At 36.0% G+C, this 22059-nt stretch overlaps 2 protein-coding genes across 8 annotated transcripts in view; both read right to left on the reverse strand.

Annotated features, from left to right (window-relative positions):
• Window positions 1–22059, reverse strand: part of ERC1 (ELKS/RAB6-interacting/CAST family member 1) — a 485892-nt gene that overhangs the window by 303477 nt on the left and 160356 nt on the right. For all 7 annotated transcript variants that reach the window (XM_039236306.1, XM_039236310.1, XM_039236309.1 and 4 more), the window contains 4 exons: window positions 14997–15134; window positions 13602–13742; window positions 12075–12215; window positions 3586–3779 (listed from right to left, as the gene is read on the reverse strand). In XM_039236306.1, coding sequence (XP_039092237.1) covers window positions 3586–3779; window positions 12075–12215; window positions 13602–13742; window positions 14997–15134 — 614 coding nt within the window. The remainder of the gene's footprint in view (window positions 1–3585; window positions 3780–12074; window positions 12216–13601; window positions 13743–14996; window positions 15135–22059) is intronic.
• LOC120234461 (rRNA-processing protein FCF1 homolog) lies at window positions 20119–20816 on the reverse strand. The gene has a single exon (XM_039236312.1). It carries the CDS (start codon window positions 20794–20796, stop codon window positions 20200–20202), a length of 597 nt encoding a protein of 198 aa, XP_039092243.1. The 5' UTR covers window positions 20797–20816; the 3' UTR covers window positions 20119–20199.

Raw genomic sequence — 22059 nt, forward strand, 5'->3', positions numbered from 1 at the left:
CTCAGAAAGTGCGAGATCATGACCTGAGCAGAAGTCGGACACTTAACCGACTGAGCCACCCAGGTGTCCCTAGAAAAGAAATTCTCAATTACATTCACGGTTCCTAAGGCTAATCTAAATTGATCTGCTTACATAAAGACAGGTAAAGCTCTAGAGCTTTTTAATCTTTGTGTTTTTCCCCCTTAAACTGATCTATAAAGACTATCCAAAATCACTAGGTGATAAGTTTTTTAAATGTCAACTTGACTAGGCTAAAGTGCTTAGTTACTTAACCAAACACTAATTTAGAGGTTGCTATGAAGGTTGTAATTAAATCCTCTAATCCATTTAAGCAAAGGAGATTATCCCAGATAATAAGTGGGCATAACTGAATCCTTTGGAAGGCCCCTAAAAGCAGGACGGAGGTTTTCCTAGGAGAGAAAAAACATTCTACCTGTGGACGAGGCTGAATTATTGCCCATACCATGGGATTTCTATCTTGATGGTGATGTTCTCTTCCTGTCACCGTGCCATCCAGATTTCAGACTTCCTTTGCCAAGTCCCCCACAATCATCCAAAACAACTCCTTGCAATAAATCTTTTAAATCTCCTTGTATAAATTATGTGTAGATAGATATAGATATAGACATAGATATCCTAGTTCTGCCTCTGGTCGAACTCCCAACTTATATACACCACAATATAGAATATTAATTTAGAAGTATTTCTTACATTTAATTGGGAAAATGTTTTATATGTGGAAATATATGGGTGGTCTTTACATAATCCTTTTAAAAACTGCAGTAGGTCAGCAGTACAAAAGTGGCACAACACTGAATCATTCCCAATAGGAGTTACTATCGTTCTACAAGAGCAATGAAAGGGACTATTCATTTTTATCTAGATCACAAAGAACAGGCCTAGGAATTCTTTATGATTTAATCTAAACCTTTTAACACTGGCAATCCTTACATAAGTACTAGGAAATCTGCAAAGAACACTAAGAATTTTCTCTAGTTTGATGATCATAACAGTCCACTTTTTTTTGCATTTAGAAGGTTGCTGAACACCCTTTAGAAATGAATTCTATATCCTGAATTACTATATGGACCTACCGTCACATTAGTTAAGGGGGCCACTACTTAAAGGCAATGTCAGCATTAGAACAACCACACACAAGATGGGCTAGGAACAAAGACAAAGACAATCATAATCACAATACCTGAATCTTACCACAGAGAACACGTACTTTATCCTCAAAACAATGTACCCAAGAGGTACAGTTCAACTTGACCTATACTGGCTGTTCTTTAATTCTGATCAAGCAAAATTCTCAGCAAGCTTCAGCAGTAGCAAGAGCAGCAGTAGCAATTCAGTTTAGTACAGAACTGTAGCCTTACATAACACTCACTTTCCCAGGAAGTCCCAAACAAACCCCCCTGACGGTGCAGGGACAGAAACCTGGCGTGGAAGGTACAAATTGCGGGAGACTGGCTTTCTGAGAAACAGCATGGCCAAGAGAGGACACACATAAAAACACAGAGACCAAAACCCCAATGGATTAGGACCATAAGACAAATCAAAAGAAAGGTGAAGAAATTCAAATGATAAATTATGGGGAGACAGACACCCACACACAGGAAATAGTGGAATGGCAACACAAGAAGCAAATGGTTAGTAAGATACACAGCAGCCACACACATGCATCTCAGTACTAAATATGGGAACAAAAGGAATAATATAATCCCAACTGTCTTTGACTATTATTCATATCTTAAACTGTATTGCTAAGCAAGAAATTATAAAGCCAGCAGCAAAAACTGAGTTTTAAAAACTTTCTTTTTTTTGTAGCCAAGAAACTTTGTGTCAAATCCTCAAAATTACAGTGCTACCTGGACAGAGGATAAAACTGCGTAGCACTTTTCAACCTTTTAAGTTATATTCTGTGGAAACCATATCATTTACAACTTTCTCAAAATGTGAAAAATATAGTAGATAATTAAAGCTATCTGTTGTGCTTTGAGTCTGAAATATAAACACATTTAATCCTATTTCTTACTATCTTTCAAGTCACACCCATCTCCAAAAATCAGCATTAGACCCAAAACTGAATCAAAGTTTCTCCATGCAAGCTGTCTGAAATAATGAGCAATAATTTCAATGTAGATATCTAATAAGAAAACAGACTGAAAAATGAAACTTTAAGGAACCTCTTTTCTGAAATATTAAAATACTTAGTGGGAAGTCACTAAGCCATCAAATAGTATTGTTTAAAACCTAGGCAGTACTGCTGCTGATTTCAGGCCTACACAAGGCAGGGAGACGTATATCCACATGAGTATGTAAGTGTGTGTGTGTCCTGGGGGGAAAAAGTGCAGCGCAAACATGAAAAAAGGCACAAAATCTAATCTTGAGACTCTGGTAATTTATTAACTCTGACCTAAAGAATTCTATCCATTTGTCTCATCCAGAACCAGAAAATGCAACATAATATTTATAACATAATATCAAAGTAAGCGGAATCTAGCGAGTATGCAATCAGCCATGATTCATACTTTCACTACAGTGAAGAAAAATTGTGAGGATTAAACTTTATTGTTTTAGTTTCTTGAAACTCAAAGTTTCCATACTCTTCTATGGGTACAGAATAGGAGAAAAATTAATTCTAGGGGAATATCAAATTTACCAGTAACCCATAAATTTTAAACTTAATAAACAACTTATGAAAGTCATCTCAGATTTCCCAACCTTCAAGAACATGAAAATAAAATATTCCTAGGAATCAGCTGCAAGAAGCTAAAGAGGTTAGTGACTTCATTCTGTCACTGTCATCTCTGACTATTTAGAAGAATATGGGTGATTAATGAAGTTCTACTAGAAGAACTGCTTCTATGTACTTGTAAATTTATGTTAAATACATGCTGTAAAAGAAGAGGTCAAAAGATAAATATTTAATCTTTAGTATAAAACACTCTAATTAGAGGGGGCCAGACAGAAAATTCCAAGACAACTGTCTGGTCAGATCTGTAAACAGAGTTCATTTTGAAGAATTCAGAGACCCATAAAAATCATATCCAAGTCTCCTAAACTGTCCTCAAAATGTCCCTTTTTCTTCTAAATTTGACCTGTGCACTGACGTAAAGGCCAGCTTGTCCCAAATACAAATTATGTAAAGTCTAAAAATTCATAGCCAAAAGGAGCATCAAGCTCAATAAAAAGGTCTAAACCAATGAAATAATATTAACTTACCCTTGAACTTTAGGTTTATTTGCTATGTAAAGTAATTAAAAAGCTAGTAGCTATTTGTACTCTCCTAATTAGCCAGTAGAAAACTTCAGTTTCTCAACTGATGAATACTTTCTCACTTTCCAATGAATGATGTTGATGTCGAGAGCTTCCTAATATATCTCCATTCTATGTCACCTTTTAGATGTTGCAGCAATGAATTTACAATGACTTATAATAAAAAGTAGATTAAAAAAAATAACATAAGCACTAAGAACCTAAATTCCAAGAGGCAGGTATACTGAAAAAGTATGCCCCCAAAAGTATAGTTTTTAATCTTTCTAACATAGTGAGTCCACCATTCAGCTTCCCTTTCCTTACCTTTCCAACTCAGCAATCTTCTTATCTTTGTCATTCTTCTCATTTTCCACTTCTTTCAAGATTTCCAAGAGGCGATCAACTTCTGCCTGGGCCTTGCTAGATTCATCTTTGTACCTGGCAATCTCTCTCTCCAACTGCTGTATTCGGTCACTCATCTCTGGACTGGCTCTGGCTTCCAATGTTGCCTCATGTGCCTACAAAGAAAAGTGTTCAAATTCCATAAGACACATACAGTAGCAGTGGATTCTACAGTTCCAAAGGACTGTCTACATTTCAATTTATTTATTTTTTTAATGTTTACTTATTTTTGAGAGAGAGAGAGAGAGACAATGTGCGAGCAAGGGAGGGGCAAAGGGAGAGGGAGACACAGAATGTGAAGCAGGCTCCAGGCTCTGAGCTGTCAGAGCAAGCACAATGAAGTGTCTTGAACTCACGAACTGCAAGATCATGACCTGAGCCAGAGTCAGACACTTAACTGACTGAGCCACCCAGACATCCCTACATTTTAATTTAAACACAGCATTATCAAATATGCCAGTCCTCAATTTATGAAGTTTTTCTCTGCTTAAATATTACATAAAATATCAGTAATAAACTGAGAAATAATTATCATGGATTTCAAATGGGTTTGTATTTATATGTACATCTCTGAATATTTATTAGGCCAAAAATCATTCCGAGAACACATGGTTGGTTGCCAGGAGCAAGGAGGGGTGTGTGTGAAATGGATGACAGTAGTCAAAGAAGACAAACTTCCAATTATAAAATGAGTAAGTTCTGGGGATGTATTCTATAGCACAGTCAATACGGTTAACAATACGGTTTTGTATATTTGAAAATTGTTGAGAAAATAGATGTTTTTTAGTATACTTTTTTCAGGGGGTTGGGGGGAAGGTGGGCAGAGAGAGAATCCCCAGCAGGCTCCACATTGTTTAGTGCAGAGATGCAGGGCTCAATCTCAGGAAACGTGAGATCATGACCTTAACTGAAACAAGATCTGAGACACTTAACTGACTGAACCACCCAGGCGCTCTGAGAGAATAGGTTTTTTTTTTTTTAAATTTTGTTTAACATTTATTTATTTTTGAGAGACAGAGCATGAATGAGGGAGGAGCAGAGAGAGGAAGACAGAATCTCAGCAGGTCCAGGTTCTGAGCTGTCCTCACAGAGCCTGAGGTGGGAATCAAACCCTTGAACCGTGAGATCATGACCTGAACCAAAGTCAGACACTTAACCAACCAAGCCACCAGGTACCCGAGAGAACAGATTTCAAAAGTTCCACAACTGGAGTGCCTAGGTGGCTCAGTTGGTTAAGAATCCAACTTCAGCTCAGGTCGTGATCTCATGGTTTGTGAGTTCTAGCTCCACATCAGGCTCACTGCTGTCAGCATAGAACCAGCTTCAGACCCTGTCTCACTCTCTCTGCCCCTCCCCCGCTTGAGAGGATGCACGCTCTCTCAAAAATAAACATTAAAAAAAAGCTCCCACAACCAAAAAATAAACTAAGCTGTATCTATGTAAAAAAAAGTTAATATAAACCTACAAATAAGCTAAAAAACAACAACAAAATGTTAATACAGAAGACAAAGATAACAAAATCCTAGACCTAATGAGCTATTAAGAAGAATTAAAACTGTAGCAAATAAAAAAACTCAAAAAACCATCTGACAATATTTGGTTTATCTATTTATTTTAGATGAAACTGACATATAATATTAGTTCCAGGTGTACACTACAATGATTTGACATACATATAGCATATTGTGAAAGAATCACAATATACCTAATTAACATCTATTACCACAAACTTACAAATAATTTTCTTCTTGTGATGAGAACTTTTAAGATCTACTCTCTCAACAACTTTCAAATATACAAGAAGTATTATTAACTATAGTCACCATACTGCACATTATATCTTCAGGACTTATTTATTTTGTAACTGAAGGGATTCTATTTTGAATCCCTTCCCTATTTCACCCACACACCACCACCTCCTGCCCCCCACAACCACCAATCTGTTCTCTGTATCTATGGATTAAGGTTTTTGGTTTTGGTTTTACATTCCACATGTAAGTGATTATCATATGGTATTTGTCTTTCTCTGTTTCACTGCTCTGCTTTTAAAATGTAATAGTGTGAGGGAAGTATTTATTACTAGAGTGAGATAAAACAATTGTTCTGAGTCTTACATTTTATTGCCTAACTCTTATCTCAATCTTACATTAGGAAATACAGTGTCATTTACTCTAAGACATATCTTAAAGTCAAAGATTTTTTTTTCTTTCTTGAGAGGTAATTTCCAATATAAATTAATGACTTTAGAAACACTTCGACAAAATGAAATATTCAAGTTCATCTGACATCTAGTAGAACTAAAACGCTATATAAGAAATGTATATTGTTAATTCCTTGGGAGCAGTATACCTACTGATTCCATAAATATTTATGTATTAATTAATAAAACTAAATCTGATTCCCAAATACAGGCAATAATTGTATTTTTATTGTAGGTTTATTTTAGATGTTATTCTAAATGGCAAAATTCACATGTATATCTTCATAAAACAAGAACGAGTAGGTCTGTTCTATATGGAAAACTGCTATAAATTCAGTTCCAACATGTAAAACATTTGGAAGTCATCACTATCATTCTTAAAATAAGCAAAAGCTAAGAAACTGAGTATCAGTTACTTTTCCTGGACCTATCAGAGAACTGAGGGTGAAGGGCAAACCACAGCCCCAAAATCAAGAGACACAGCAAATCCAGGGAGTCATGGTTGAGATCTACTTACCTGGAGCAAAGCTGTTGGCAGAAACACTTCAATGGTAACTTTGAGGAAATACTAAGGCTGAGTAGGACAGGCATGAGAGTGAGAAAGCCCTAGAAGCTTCAGTTTTAGGGCAGACCCACCACATTTCACACGCTTTACCTTCAGGAACCATACCAGGAACCTTCTCAAAGTGAAGAGCTCACAAAAATCCCCTTGTGGTTCTGATAAGGGTGTGGGGGGTGGGAGGGGGGATGGTAATAATTGTGAAATATGTCCAAAGCATACCCTATCCAAAGGCAGACCCTCCTTTGGAACAATGATTTTTACAGAGTTTTATCCCACCTGGCAGATGAGCATTCCTCCCATTCTAACCCCCTCTAGTTAAGGGGGAAAATCTTAGTGAAGGTCACAGCCAGGGACAGAGACTCATAAAAACCAAGACTTAATCATCAGATTATAGAAGTTTATCTTCTCCCACATCTTACCACTATACCAATAGGGCTCTAGTATGATAAGAAAGGGTAAGAGCTGAAAGAGCTACAAGACGCAGACTCTCTCGGAAGAGAAAAGCATAAAGTCAACAGAGACAAGGACACTTAGAGGAAACTGAAGCCTCTGGAACCTACAGCTACAGCAAAAATTAAACACAGCTCAACTTCTAGCAGATTAAACCCTCACACATAGGCCTATTTACCACAGTTTCTGCTATCTGATACAACATATCTGGCTTTCAACAAAAAAAATTACAAGGTATGATAAAAGACAAAAAAAAGACGTAGTCTGAAGAGATACAGTAAACATCAGAATCAGACTCCAGTATTTGACAGAAATGCTGGAATTAATCAGACAGGAAATTTAAGACAACTGATTAATAGTTAAATTCCCTAATGGGAAAAATAAATAATATCCAGAACAAATGGGTGATATAATCAGAGAGGTGAACACTTTAAGAAAGAGTCAAAAGGAAATTCTAGGTATAAAAAACCTGTAAGAGAAATTAATGCCTTTGATGGACTCAATGGTAGACTGGATATGGCTGAAGAAAGAATCAGTAAGCATGAAGACAAGTCAATAGAAACTTCTCAAAATGAAATGAAAAGATTTTTTAAAAAGAACAAAAAACATTAGAGAACATCCAGGAACTAAAGAGTAATTTCAAAAGGTGCAACACTAGAGCACCTGGGTGGCTCAGTTGGTTAAGCGTCCGACTTCAACGCAGGTCATGACCTCAAGGTTTGTGGGTTCAAGCCCCACATCAAGCTCTATTCTGACAGCTAGCTCAGAGCCTAGAGGCGGTTTCAGATTCTGTACCTCCCTTGGGGCGCCTGGGTGGCTCCATCAGTTATGCATCCAACTTAGGCTCAGGTCATGATCTCATGGTTCATGGGTTGGAGCCCTGCATTGGGCTCTATTCTAACAGCAAGCTCAGAGTCTGGAGGCGGTTTCAGATTCTGTACCTCCCTTGGGGCGCCTGGGTGGCTCCATCAGTTATGCATCCAACTTAGGCTCAGGTCATGATCTCATGGTTCATGGGTTGGAGCCCTGCATTGGGCTCTGTGCTAACAGCTAGCTCAGAGTCTGGAGCCTGCTTCAGATTCTGTACCTCCCTTGGGGCGCCTGGGTGGCTCCATCAGTTATGCATCCAACTTAGGCTCAGGTCATGATCTCATGGTTCATGGGTTGGAGCCCTGCATTGGGCTCTGTGCTAACAGCAAGCTCAGAGTCTGGAGCCTGATTAAGATTCTGTATCTCCCTCTCTCTCTGACCCTCCCCTGCTCACGCAGTCTCTCTCTCTCTCTCTCTCCTAGAAATAAATAATAAAAATTAAAATTAAAAAAAAAAACCTTCACCAAAAAAGATTCTATACCTCCTTCTCTCTCTGACCTTCCCCTGCTCACGCTCTCTCTCTCTCAAAAATAAAACATTAAATTTTTTTTTAAAAAAAGGTGCAACATATACATAATTGGAATACCAAAAGGAAAAGAAAAAATATATTAAGAGCACCTGGGTGGGGTCACGATCTCACCGCTCATGAGTTCAAGTCCTGTGTGGGGCTCTGTGCTGACAGCTCAGAGCCTAAAGCCTGCTTTGGATTCTGTGTCTCCCTCTCTCTCTGCCCCTCCCCTGCTCACACTCTCTCTCTCTCTTGCTCTAAAAAATAAACATTTTTTTTAAAAAAGAAACATTTTAAGTAATTATGGCTGAGAATTTTCCAAAATTAATGACATGCACCAAATCAGAAAGCTCAGAACACCAAGCAATATAAATACTCAGCATCTATATGTAGGCACATCATATTAAAAATATAGAAAATGAAAGACAAAGAAAAAAAAGTTAAAAGAAGTCAGAGGGGGAAAAAACACCTCACCATCAGAGTAACAATGTTAAGAACTACAGTAGACTTCTCATCAAAAATCACGTAAGAAGACAGGAAAAAAGCCCACCAACCCAGAATTCTATAACGACTGTTAATATCTGTCAAAAGTGAATGAGAAATAGACTTTCTTAGACAAACAAAACCTGAGAAATTCATAGCCAGGAGACTTACCCTGAAAAAATATATTAAAAGAAGTTCTTCATGCAGAAGAAAATTATATAGGTCAAAAACTCACATATACATAAAGAGAAAAGAGAACTGGGGAAGGGATAAAGCTAAAATTATATCTTTTATTATTCTTATTCTTCATCTGAAAGGTAATGATTTAAAGTAAGAATAGTAGTGTACTGGCTGATTGTCGCCTATGGATAAATGAATATAATGATGTTATCGGGGAAGAGAAGAAGGAATCAGGAGGATTCTGTTGTATGGTACCTGCACGACACAAACTGGGACAGCAGTTTCTGAAAGTGAACTTCTATTAAAAATGTTTACTGCATGATTTTTTTGATAGGACACCAAAAACACAGGCAACAAAAGCATAAATAGACAGGTGGACTCCATCAAAGTAAATAGCTTCTATACAGCAAAGAAAACTATCAACAAATGAAAAGGCAACCTACAGAATAGGAGAAAATATTTAAAAACTTATACCTGACGTATTCAAAATATGTAAGGAACTCATAAAACTTAATAGGACAAACACAAATAAACCCATTAAAATGGGCAAAAGACTTGAATAGATGTTCTTCCAAAGAAGACAGAGGACAGACTATGGCCAACACACATGAGAAGTAGCTGAACATCACTAACCATCAAGAAAATGCAAATCAAAATCACACAGAGATAATGCCTAATACCTGTTAGAATGGCTATCATCAAAAAGACTAGAAATGTGAGTTGCAAAGAGTATGGAGAAAGGAAACCCTTGTACCCCATTGATGGGAATGCAAATTCAAACAACCCTTATAGAAAACAGTACAAAGCTTTCTCAAAAATTCTTAAATGGAGTTACTATATGATCCAGCAATCCCACTCCTGCATATATATACAAAAGAAATGAAATCAGTATCTCAAAGAGATATCTACACTCTCATGTTCACTCAGCATTACTCATAACAGCCAAGATATGGAAAGAATCTAAGTATCCACCAACAGATAAATGGATAAAGGAAATATGTGTGTATAATACATATATTATTTAATCATAAAAATGAATTATTATTTAATTCAGTCATAAAAAGAATTCATAAAAAGAAGGAAATCTTGCCATTTGTGACAATATGGATGAACCTGGAGGACATTCTGCTAAGTGAAATAAGCTAGACACAGCGTGATCTTACTTATATTTAAAATCTAAACAAGATGACCTCATAGAAACAAAACAGAATGGTAGTTGTCAGGGGCTGGAGGGTGGAGAAATGAGGAGATGTTGATCAAAGGTTACAAACTTTCAGTTATGAGTAAATTCTGGGGATCTAATGTATAGGATAGTGACTATACTTAATAATACTATTTATATACTTAAAATTTGCTGAAGGAATATTTTAAAAAGTACTCACCACAAAAAAATAAAATAGTAACTATGTGAGGTGATAAATGTGTTAACTAGCTTGACTGTGATAATCATTTTGCAATATATACATAAATCATCATGTAAACCTTAAATATATACAATTTCTATTTGTTAATTATATCTCAATAAAGTTGGGGGATAGATAAAAAATGCATACTGCAAACTCTAGGGCAATCATTTGAAAAAACTGAAGAAATATAAATGATATGCTGAAAGGAGCAAGAAAACTGAATTATACAAAATGCTCAACTAAAACCAGAGAAGAGTAAAAGAAGGGAGAAAAAGCAGAAAACAAATGAAACAAATAAAAATTGTAATAACCACCTCTTTGCTGGACTTGGGAACTGTGGCAGCAGTATAAAAGGAAAATATCAGTAATGAACTAAAATGAAAAGAAACAATAATCTAGAAACAAGGAAATTTATAAAAAAAAATGGCCATTACTAAAACAGATAATAAACCAAAGTAGGGAAAAGCCATCAGCCTCCTCTACCCAAAGATAACTTTATTTTTTTCTCATAAACCTAAATATTTATAAAGCCTGAGATACAAGAGACCATGATACCAAGAAGATTAAAAGTAAGCAGAATATGTGGGATTGTCACAAACAGGGGAGTTTAGAATATTAATGAATAACATTACTCTTGACAGTTACTACTCTGTTTTATAACTCTGAATACATATAACAGCTTCACCTTCGATATTCAGGTATTAAGTAGAAAATTATTTCCACCTTTCCAGTGAGGAAAAAAAGCCAAAAATCAAATCTGAATTGGTTATAATCAGAATCTATACTCTCACAAACAGTATTTTCCTACTTAATCTGGTAACTTTTAAGATACCAAATTTTCTTCCTCTCTTTAGCTTAAAAACGTGATTTTACTTTAGACCTACCCTACATGAAATATATTCATTATAAGGATATCATGTTGAATACACCCAATCTATGGAAAACAAAACTTAAACTCCTGGGGAGCCTGGGTAGCTCCATCAGTTAAGCATCTGACTCTTGATTCTGGCTAAGGTCACAAACTCATGGTTCGTGAGATCCATGTTAACATGTTGAGAGTGCAGATCCTCTCTCTTCCTGCTCTCTCTGCCCTTCCCCCACTCACACACAAGCACGCATGTGTGTGCATGTGCTTTTCTCTCATTCTCAAAATAAATAAACTTTAAAAACAAAGAAAAATCTTAAAGTCTCAAGACTAGGTTGTACCTGTTTTCATGAGTCATCATATAAATTGGACCCAGTTAATATAACTGCTCAAAAGTCATAGTTCCAATTCTCACAGAGTTGATAGCTCAGAGACTGTAAATACGAAAGTGTTTTTGAAACCTATAAACTGCCATATAAATCTTAGAAATAAATCAGAGAAATGGATAATAAATATCTGTATCAATCCTAATACTCGTCAATATGGGTGACTATCACTGCTAAATTATCTCCTAGGAAGACCAATGCTAATGGAAGAAAAATATCAGATAATTAGGAATTTTACATTGTGGTCCTATACTCTCTCCATAAAGGAGCTGCATATTTTACTCATCCTCTGAATTATCAATTTTCTAACAGTTTAAGGATTCTCAGTAGTAAAATAAAACAGGGTAAAGACACTAAAAGAACTGATGAAGGTATAAATGACATTTTGAACTTTAGGGGATTATTATATCATTGGTAATTTACCAAAAGTGAACACTGTAGAGCTTTCTATTATATTCTTATTTAAAACAAAGTAAGAAAAGTGGAAAAATTTTCTTTAACCTTTTTCAACTGTGATTCCATTTTCAGACATTCCTCCTTCTTCTGTTCTAAAGCAATCTCTAGTGTCTTAAGTCGTGAATCCTTTTTCAGTCCTGAGGAAGCCAGGGAAGAAGCATGCTCTTTCAGATCCAAAAGTGAAGCCTAAAAAAAGCAATACACATCTAGAGTAAATACTAACTACAAACAAAATGGAAATAAAAAATGTTTAATTTATTATCATGGTGGCTTATATTTTCTGTTTACAATATACTGAAATTTCCATTTCAAGAACATTCATGAAATATAAAACAATGTTAACCTCAGCTTTCAAGTCCTAACTGAAATAAGTTGAATTCCCAAGAAATACCAATTGAATTGTGATTCAATTCATATCAAAATAAATGGAGGGAGATCAAGCTTTGTGAATGGAAGCAGTCACTGTAGTAGAAGTCACTACTAGTTATGGTGGTAGCTTTACCAACATAAATATAAAATGCTTTTCCCGTTTAGAAAGGAAGTTCCACTAGAAACATAAATTACCATAAATTCTTTCCAAATGTTCATTTTTGAAAGAGAGAGAACAAATGCATGGGGGAGGGGCAGAGAGAGACAGAGACACAGAAACTAAAACAGGCTCCAAGCTCTGAGCTGTCAGTGCAGAGCCCAATGCAGGGCTTGAACGCACAAATCCTGAGACCATGACCTGAGCTGAAGTCAGGCACTTAACTGACTGAGCCACCCAGGTGCCCCACCATAAATTTTCTTAAAGATATAAGAAAGGAAATCCAAGAATGTCCCTAAAGCTCATGAATTATTACATGATCACAAGGCATTAGGTATTTTTACTCTTTAGGCCACGTTAACAGGATCCTCCAAAAGCAAGACAAAGCACATACTAAATCACCTAACTGGTCAGCAATCACTTAAGATTTCTCTGCCAATACTGAGATGCACTTAAGAGCTACCATAGGGGTGCCTGGGAGGTTCAGTCAGTTGACCATCGTACTCTTGATTTCAGCTCAGGTCATGATCCCAGGGTCATGGGATTGAGCCCTGCGTCAGGCTCCATGTTCAGTGTAGAGACTGTTTAAGAGTCTCACCCTTTCCCCCTCTGGCCCTCTCCTCTGCTCGTGTGCTCTCTCTAAAATAAAATTAGAACTTAAAAAAAAATTTTTAAGACCTATTGTAAATAAGCTGTCCTCCATTTGCATATTCTTTTTGTCTATCACCTTTCTTACCATTAGCACAATATTTTTCCATGTATAACCGCTTCAGTTATTTTAGAATCTACAAAAATGTCATTAACAAGTAAGAAATCAACTCATAACATATTGAAAGAGAGAAGACTTAGGAAATGAATGATCCAATCTACTGTCTCTGCAAAGCTTCCCAAAATACCCCTTAAGGTTTTTGAAAAGGCTTGCTATAAAAATATTAAGAAAACCTTCCATCATATACATTTTTACATGCATTATGTAAAGACCATCAACATATGCACACAATGCACCAATTAAACAAACCAAATCATTCTATTTTGGTGATCTTGACCTCTTTCTCTGAGAGGTCGCCTTGCAATAAGCTGACTTTTTCTTTCAAGTCTTTAAGATCTTTTTTGTAGTTATCAATTTCCTCTTGCTTCTCTCGCTCATCTCTGTCCCGCTGTTCCTTTAAGCGTTCAATTGTCCGCTCCTGATAAGAGAGCACATCAATACATAAGAAAATTCCTTTCCTGCTTATCTCATATGAGTGTAATTCAACTTTTAGCTGATAAAATTTCACACTCCCATGCTCCATTCAAAAGACAGTGATAAGTTGCTAGTAATTTACTTTTTAAAGAAGTCATCCCTCCTACCCATCATGTTGTAATAAAGATGTGGCTTTGGTCTTTTGACTCCCCTATAATCTTTTCTTTTCCTATAATCTTAATAGTATTAGAATCCCCTAAAGTATTCTTTTAGAATAATCCCATTTATTTAATTCACAAGTATCAAAAACTTTACACACACACACACACACACACACACGGCAATAGGCAACAAATATTCCTTTTTTATATGTAATATACATGTTGCACATAAGGCAATGGAAACAACTTACAATTCACACACCAAAGAGATTGATGAGATTATGACATATGGAGGCTAAAGCATAAAAAAGGAGGGTAAAAGAGAGAAGCCATTAAAACTGTCAACAGATACTTAGGAAGTCTAAAAGTTGAAGCAATTTAAGTATATTTCTGGATATTATTTCTGAATTTATTCATGGATCAAGCCTTGATCCCTGGCATACAGCCTGAAGCATTCTGAGTCCCAGGGGCTTAAAGAACAGTGACCCTACTCCTTTAAAAAAAATCCAATTAAAATGCCCCACCAAGATTCCTTAAACCTCATCCTAAGACATAAACACTTGTCCAGCTGGGCCACTTCTTTACTTAGTCAACCATTCCTGAAAAATTAGGTTTGCTCATGAACACAAAATGCAGTAGCATAGCAAGTATGTTGTATCAATAACTAAAATCCATGACTATGTTAGGTACCAGTATGATACGGTAAAAGAGAAGTAATTATATAGGGCTTCCTGATGGTCAATGTCTGAGAGCCTACATCCTCAAATTCTAGTTGATGAGATAAATAAAAAGAACTTTCTTTTTCTTCAGAAGATAGCAAATGGGGAACATATGGCTTACTGTTTAGAAATTTCAGCCACTGCCCTCTGCTATGGAATCCATCTTGCCTAACAAGAGATGCTTAAATTGACAAAAACAAAGTGGATTTTCTTTCCCCTATACTATCTATGTCAGCAATAGAACAGAAAGCTCTTTTCTCTTTTGCCCTAAGGGACTTCTTCTGCCTTTTATATCCAAGTCTTATTACTAAAGAAAATTTTACATTAATGAGAAAGCAGAGGAAACGTGTCTATGAAGAGTCCAAACCAGTCACTCACTTTCTCTGCAAGGGCTTCTTCCAAAGTTGTCAAGGCAGTGTCGGTGTTGGTAGTATCGGCCTGCAAGGATTTGACTCGTTCTTTCAAGCTGCTCATTTGCTTTTCTTTATCTCTAAGTTGCTCTTGAAGATTTTCAATCTGAGTGTGGGGGAGAAAAAAAGGAAATTAAGAGGAATATAAATAGTCACAATGAAAATAATTTTAAATTAAAAACAGGTAGATCAGGGTTATCTCTGAGTGTGTTCCATAGAAATAATTTAATCCCAAGGGCTTCAAAACTACATGCAAAACTTTAAAGTCAGAATTTATATCCAAAACAGAGAAAAGACACACATAATACATATATCTCTAAAGAAATAAGGTAAGTAGCTAGAGAGAAAAGACCCAACATATAGAGATGGGATGGAGAGAGGAATTATAGACAGAAAAGACATGAGAAATTGGATTACTTCAATAATAACACTATAAATCACTTCACAGTGAATTGAGGATTAGAACAAGACAGTAAGAAAGACAAATTAGCTATATAAAGAAAAACTGCTCTTAAACACTAGTTTTAAGATATATTCTTATAATATCTCCTTTTATCCAAACAGGAAGCATTTTCAATGAAATTTCTTATTGCAGTTATTCATTCCTTCATACACATTATATACCTGAACTCGCTATAGAAGGCCTTGTGTGTGATCTATTCTAGACAGATTTTATTCTAGACAGAGGCTAGAATACCATTACGTATTTTTAAACAAATAAATGGTCTGGTCAGTTCTGTCTTTTAGACTGATAATTCTGATGGCTGCAGAGAAAAAATTTAAGGGGACTTAGATAAAGACATGGAAAACAATTAGAGTTTATCAATTCAGATAAAAGATTTTGAAGACTCGATGAGCTAAGAGACACGGAAAAGAAGGAGTGGGTTTGAGAAACATTATGGAGATAGCATGTTATCATGGGAGACTCAAGTACACATAATGAAAGATATTAAGGGAAAAAATGAAGAGATTGTAAAGAGATAGTCTTTTCAAACATTTTTTAATGTTTATTTATTTTTGAGAAAGAGAGAGAGAAGAGGGAGGGAGGGGCAGAGGGAGTCAGAGAATTCGAAGCAGGCTCCACACTGTCAGTGGAAAGCCCAACGTGGGGCTTGAACCCACAAACCACGATATCAACACCTGAGCCAAAGTCAAATGCTCAACCAACTGAGCCACCCAGGAACCCCAAGAGATAGTCTTAATAAACTAAAAGAAATAACAAGGCAATTACTATAGAACTCACAAACTTCATTCATTCATTCGACACATACTTGAGCTCCTGCTTTAGGCCAGAAACTTTTCTAGGTGTTGAGAATATAGAATAAAAAAGACAAAAATCCCTATCCTCAAAGAGATTACATCCTAATGCAGTAGACAACGACTGAATGAAATAAATATAGAATGTAGGATGGCAATAAGTTCTAGAAAGAAAAATCAAGCTGGAGAATGTGATTAGTCTCTTGAGCTAGTATTAGAACTCGCTGATTTACTTTACATGGCTTTCAAAAAGCAACATAAATGTTATCTCCTTTGAAAAGATTTCCTTGCTCTTAGCTCTATGAGAATAAAATGTTCTTTGTATTTTATTACGCATATACATGTTATAATATACATACACACACATTCCATTCTTTCATCTATCTATATGTTTACCACATTTATCTCTATTCTTCCATCTATATATACATTATAACACTAATCCCTGACCATATTATAATTCTCTGTTTGATACATGTCTCCACAAGTAGACTGGATCCTACCCTTCCACCCCAATTTTCTATCTTCATATCTGGCACACATTAGGTCTATTATAAATATTGGTTCATTAATCAGTAAATGAATAATATTAAGCTCACACTTTTAGAAACTGTATTTAGGCATACACATAAACTCTTGCTAAGAAAGTAACTATAAAAGAAGCCTAGATACAATGTTCAGGTAACTTTGCAGTAATCAATTTAATATAAGCTCTTTAAAGGAACTGCCTCATTCTACAGGGAAGAAAAAATCAAGTCCCTCTCTAAAGTCAATGAGAATTCCACAAGCAGAATAAATAAACCATGCAAATTTAGAATAAGTTACCATAAATACTGTGTACGGCTTAGATTTTTATTCTTTTTTTTTTTTTTTAAAGGTAGTAAGGTTGGTTGTTTGGTTTGTATGTTTGTTTACAGAGAGAGAGAGAGAGAGAGAGGGCGCGCGCGAGAGAGCGCGAGCAAGCGCGCTCTGCAAGTGAAGCAGAGGCAGAGAGGGAGGGGGAGAGAATTCCAAGCAGGCTCCATGTTGTCAGACTACAGCCCAATGCAGGGCTCTATCTTACAAACCACAAGATCATGACCTGAGCCAAAATCAACAGATGGAAACTTAGCTGACTCAGCCACCCAGGTGCCTCTAGGTTTATATTCTTTAACAAAGAAACAATCACACAGGTAAACCACTGAAATGCTTGAAATGGGTTTCAGTCTTTTCAAAGGCATTAAAAGTTCAAAACCTACTTTCAGAAAAAGACCATCACAAATGAAAACCATTAGTCTACCTTAAATCAGACACTACTATTACAGTCTCATATGGATCGCCGCTTAGGTATACTCACAACCACTAAAAAGAATTTTGACACTCAAAAATCTAATACTCCACATAAAACAGAGAATGCTATACACTGGTGTTTACACGTTTAGCCAGCTATGCATGCCACCATTCTAGTTGTTAAAATATAAACCTTATTAAACAAAGAAAAGATATAACCATGCTATTAATTAGACTTTCTTGTCAAGAAAGAGCAATATAAGAGCCATTACTTAAAATGAAATTTCACAGAACCACCCAAGTTTTAGATGTAAGAAAACAGAGATTTGTTTTAGGAGGCCACCTAATATACAAACAGCCCTTAAAAGCATCATAAGGATAATATTCTTCCTTCTCCCCCATCATCAGCATCTAAGAAAGAAATTAAGAAGTTAAATTGCTAACAATACCACTCCTATAGTTTATGTGTAGTCAAACTATTAAAGGAATGCATTATTCTTTGCTGGCAAAAACTTTTCATAATATACTCAGGTGCAGAGGGTGCTAAACTTGGTAAAATCCCCATTAACTCGTTCTCCCTAAGCTACTTTTTCAATTACCCAGCTGTCTAAACAGATTGTTGAGTTGGAGGAGAGGAAAAGAATGGCTATTCACTTCTAAAGAGGTGGAATAAACATTCCATACTGAAAAGAACTGACAAAATGAAGGACGGTGGACAGTAAAATTGCCTCCTTTGAGCAAGTTGCCGTCAACAAGGAAGAGTTGAAAAACACATAGATATGTGCAAATTAGCCGTGTAAGCACTGAATAAACCCAAAAGATGCTGTGTGTGGCATGTGGGGGGAGGAGGAGTGTATACAAAAGTACTTCTCTTTTAGTTTACCTAGCAACACGATGGATAACATGAGACCTACTGAAAGCTGCTGTTACACATCCTCACTTTGGTTGTGATTCAGAATTGTGCTCTTACCTCATGTTGAAGATGTAAAAGCTGATCACCTAGATAGTCCCAAATCATGTTATTTCAGTTTATACTGAATACACATAGGAAATACACAGTTTCCTATTTCTATACTAAATTCAATTATCCACAGGACCTAAAATAAATGATTTATAAAAAGGTTGGAATACAACAGACAAGGAAAAAACTAGAATACAACAGCCAAGAAAAAAACTAGATCAGTTGTGCACATACTTGAATATGAACAATACGGATATTTATTTGGGATCAAGTTAAGTGGAAAAATACTCCCTTAAATATACTCAGACTATCTACAAAAACAAACCGAAACAAAACCTCTCCATTGTGCAGGAACAGAAACCACAGAATCCCTAAAATAACAAAATACAATATAACAATAATGAGAAAATAAGGGATGCCTGGGGGGGGCTCAGTTGGTTAAGCATCTGACTCTTGATTTTGGCTCAGGTCATGATCTCACAGTTTGTGAGTTCAAGCCTTGTGTCGGGACCATGCTGACAGGGCTCCTCCCCTGCGTGCAGAGGCTCTCTCATTTTCTCTCTCTCTCTCAAAATAAATCAATAAACAGAAGGAGAAGGAGAAGGAGAAGAAGAAGAAGAAGAAGAAGAAGAGAAGAAGAACAGTGGTGGTGGTGAGGAGGAGGAGGTAGTGGTGATAAAAAGGAATACTAACACTTAAAAGGAACATAGTATGTATGTGAGGCACTACTGTAAGAACTTTATATATAACAACAATTTAAGCATCACCAGAAGACTATGAGATAACTACTAGGCAATTCAGCTCTAGAATCCTACTCTTAATCACCATGCTATAAATAATATGTTCTGTGATTAAAAAAACAATCATACAAATGAGTCAAGCCATCTTTTTTTTTTCTTTTTTTTTTTTAAGAAAAAAATTTTTTAATGTTTATTTATTTTTGAGAGAGAGACAGAGTACAAGCAGGGAAGGGGCAGAGAGAGAGGAAGACAGAATCCGAAGCAGGTTTCAGGCTATAAGCTGTCAGTACAGAACTTGATGCAGGACTCGAACTCACAGACCGTGAGACCATGACCTGAACCGAAGTCGGACACTTAACCGACTGAGCCACCCAGGTGCCTCAAGCACCTTTTCATTTATAAAGATTAACACAAATATTACTACCTCTAGCCTTTCCTCCCTCCCCATTACAACCAAGTAAAAAGAAATCATTCTTTTCTAAAATATAGGTAGGTCTATTCCCTCAGACTTTTAACCTGGCATCACTATATTACTATATTTATTCATATACACGTTTCTCTTTTCTCCTATAATATCAATGTCTTGAGGGCAGGACCATACCTTACTAAGTACCTAGTATAACCTTAATAAATATTTGTTGTGTACACCAATATAAAACAACAACCATCAAATTATATGTGCAGTCATTTGATTTATAAAAAGATGCAACAAAATTCAAAATGATACAAAATATCAATTACAACAATTGCAACAATTTCAACAATCAAATTCAACAATTTCAACAAAACAACATCAAACAATGAGTGTATTTAACCATACTCAGCTCATAACACAGCAAATGGATAAGGAGAATAACTCATGCTACAGCGTATTGCTCTATGAACTGGCAACAGAAAAAGTTGGTAAAGGAAGGCACAGGACCTCTATCTTTAGAGTGTTAGAATTAGAACCGAGGGGCTCCATAATCATCCGGCATCCGCTCAATGTTGTACCTATGGTTAGAAATGTACATGATGGGAACTCCAGGGATCTTCAGGATCCTTCGTTTAAGGTCCCGGTCAACTGTGGCCACAATGTAACACTTGTGCTGAGTTACTCTCTGTACTAAGCAGTCATCTGCATAGGTTCCTTTGTGTGTGCATGGTAATCGTTCAAATCTTGGGTCCTTGGCAATCCTTAGAGCCACTCGATACTTTTGACCCAATTTCTCAATTTCAGCCATTACACAGTCAGTTATACAAGGGATACACTTGGCATACAGACAGTCCATCATTGATTGTACTAAATCGAGTTTGGCTTTAATGGAAAAGTTGATAAAGTTGGTATCAACCAGGATGTGGTAAGGCGGGCCCAGCTGTGTGTTATATTGGAAGAATAAGCAGGAAGGATGTTGGGGGACTTCTCTTTCCTTGAGTGCACTGGGATCTTTCTTTTCTTTCTTTTTAGGTTTCAATCTATCCTTCTCTTTAAGCCTCTGATCTCGGAGACTAAGCATTCGCTTCATGGTTGCATATTTTCTTGCTTTCTTTTGCTTCCCCATGTTCACGCCGCACTCTAGTTTCTTCCCGAGTCAAGCCATCTTTACACAAACTATCCTTATTATTAGTGTTTACCAATAGACATGGTACATTATTACTGTGGTCACTTGTATTAAAATCTTATAAAAAAAAAATCATATCCCCTATGGAAGCAAAGCATGAATGGTAGAGATACAAAACCACTGCAAATACAAAAGTGCATCTTCCATGGAAAGAACATCTATCCAAACACAATACACTAAAGCTAGTGGGCAGAGCCAAAGACACCTGCTAATCAGGACTTCAGAATCAATATATTACTAAAATAGTCTGTTTAGCCTGACTTCCAAGGGGTAGAAGGAAGCTAGTTTGGACTAGAGAGCACTTGACAATGAAACGGCAAAAAAGATTTTCCTTCTCTTACTTGTTTTTAATTATATTGAAAATTAATAAATGACTGTTGCAGAAAATTATGTATTTTAAAATTCTATGGGCTTTTTTTTCTACTTCCACAAATGCTATCTGATATAGAAAGAGATCATGAAGTACCTATTAGAGCATATTCAATTTCTGCAAGAGTATAATTCTGTAGAGATCAAAGGAAGTGGTGTTTATTCTATGTATCTACGTCCTTGATGATAAATAGGGAGAAGGGAGATCAACCAGGTTTATACAGTTTTTTACCATAAAGAACAATGAAGAATTCAAGATTTTTTTAAAATAACTATAAAAAGATGACACTGCTCTCTCTAATCATAATATAGCTCTGTTAACTAGAAAAACTTATTATTGTATTATATAGAATCTTTTTCTCCTCATACAATTTTTATTTTACAGAGAGAGAAAAAAAATGTATGAAACCAGAGAAAGACTAATACCAAATGCATGCTACATGTGAATTTATCAAACCTGCATACTAATTCCACATTGGCACAGATTTCTTGACATCTTTTGTTTTGGTTTTTATCAGCATTGCCAGTTGTCAGGAACTATCATGTTTCAATGTGAATGATTTATTCCTAGTCAAGTGGAACTGATTACTCTGCCTCTGAGGTTCTAATCAATGAGTAAAGGTAGAAAAGACTTCTTCTAGTATATAGGTCTAAGGACCAAGGAATCCCAAAACACTTCTTGCAATCACCTAGCTACTTTAAACATCATTTAATGAGTGTTTTTTTTTTTCATTTAATGAGTGTTTTTGATGATGTCTCCACAGTTGTTCTAAGTAGTCATCGGCCTCAATTTACTGTGTGAAGCAAGTTATTCAGAAAGGCTCTGACTTTTAC

Source organism: Hyaena hyaena, unplaced genomic scaffold, assembly GCF_003009895.1.
Source record: "Hyaena hyaena isolate Hyena2069 unplaced genomic scaffold, ASM300989v1 scaffold_108, whole genome shotgun sequence".
Taxonomy (NCBI): domain Eukaryota; kingdom Metazoa; phylum Chordata; class Mammalia; order Carnivora; family Hyaenidae; genus Hyaena; species Hyaena hyaena.

Bases quoted from the DNA above. Each gene is read 5' to 3' on its own strand.
- LOC120234461 (XM_039236312.1), bottom strand. From the start codon at position 20,796: ATGGGGAAGCAAAAGAAAGCAAGAAAATATGCAACCATGAAGCGAATG.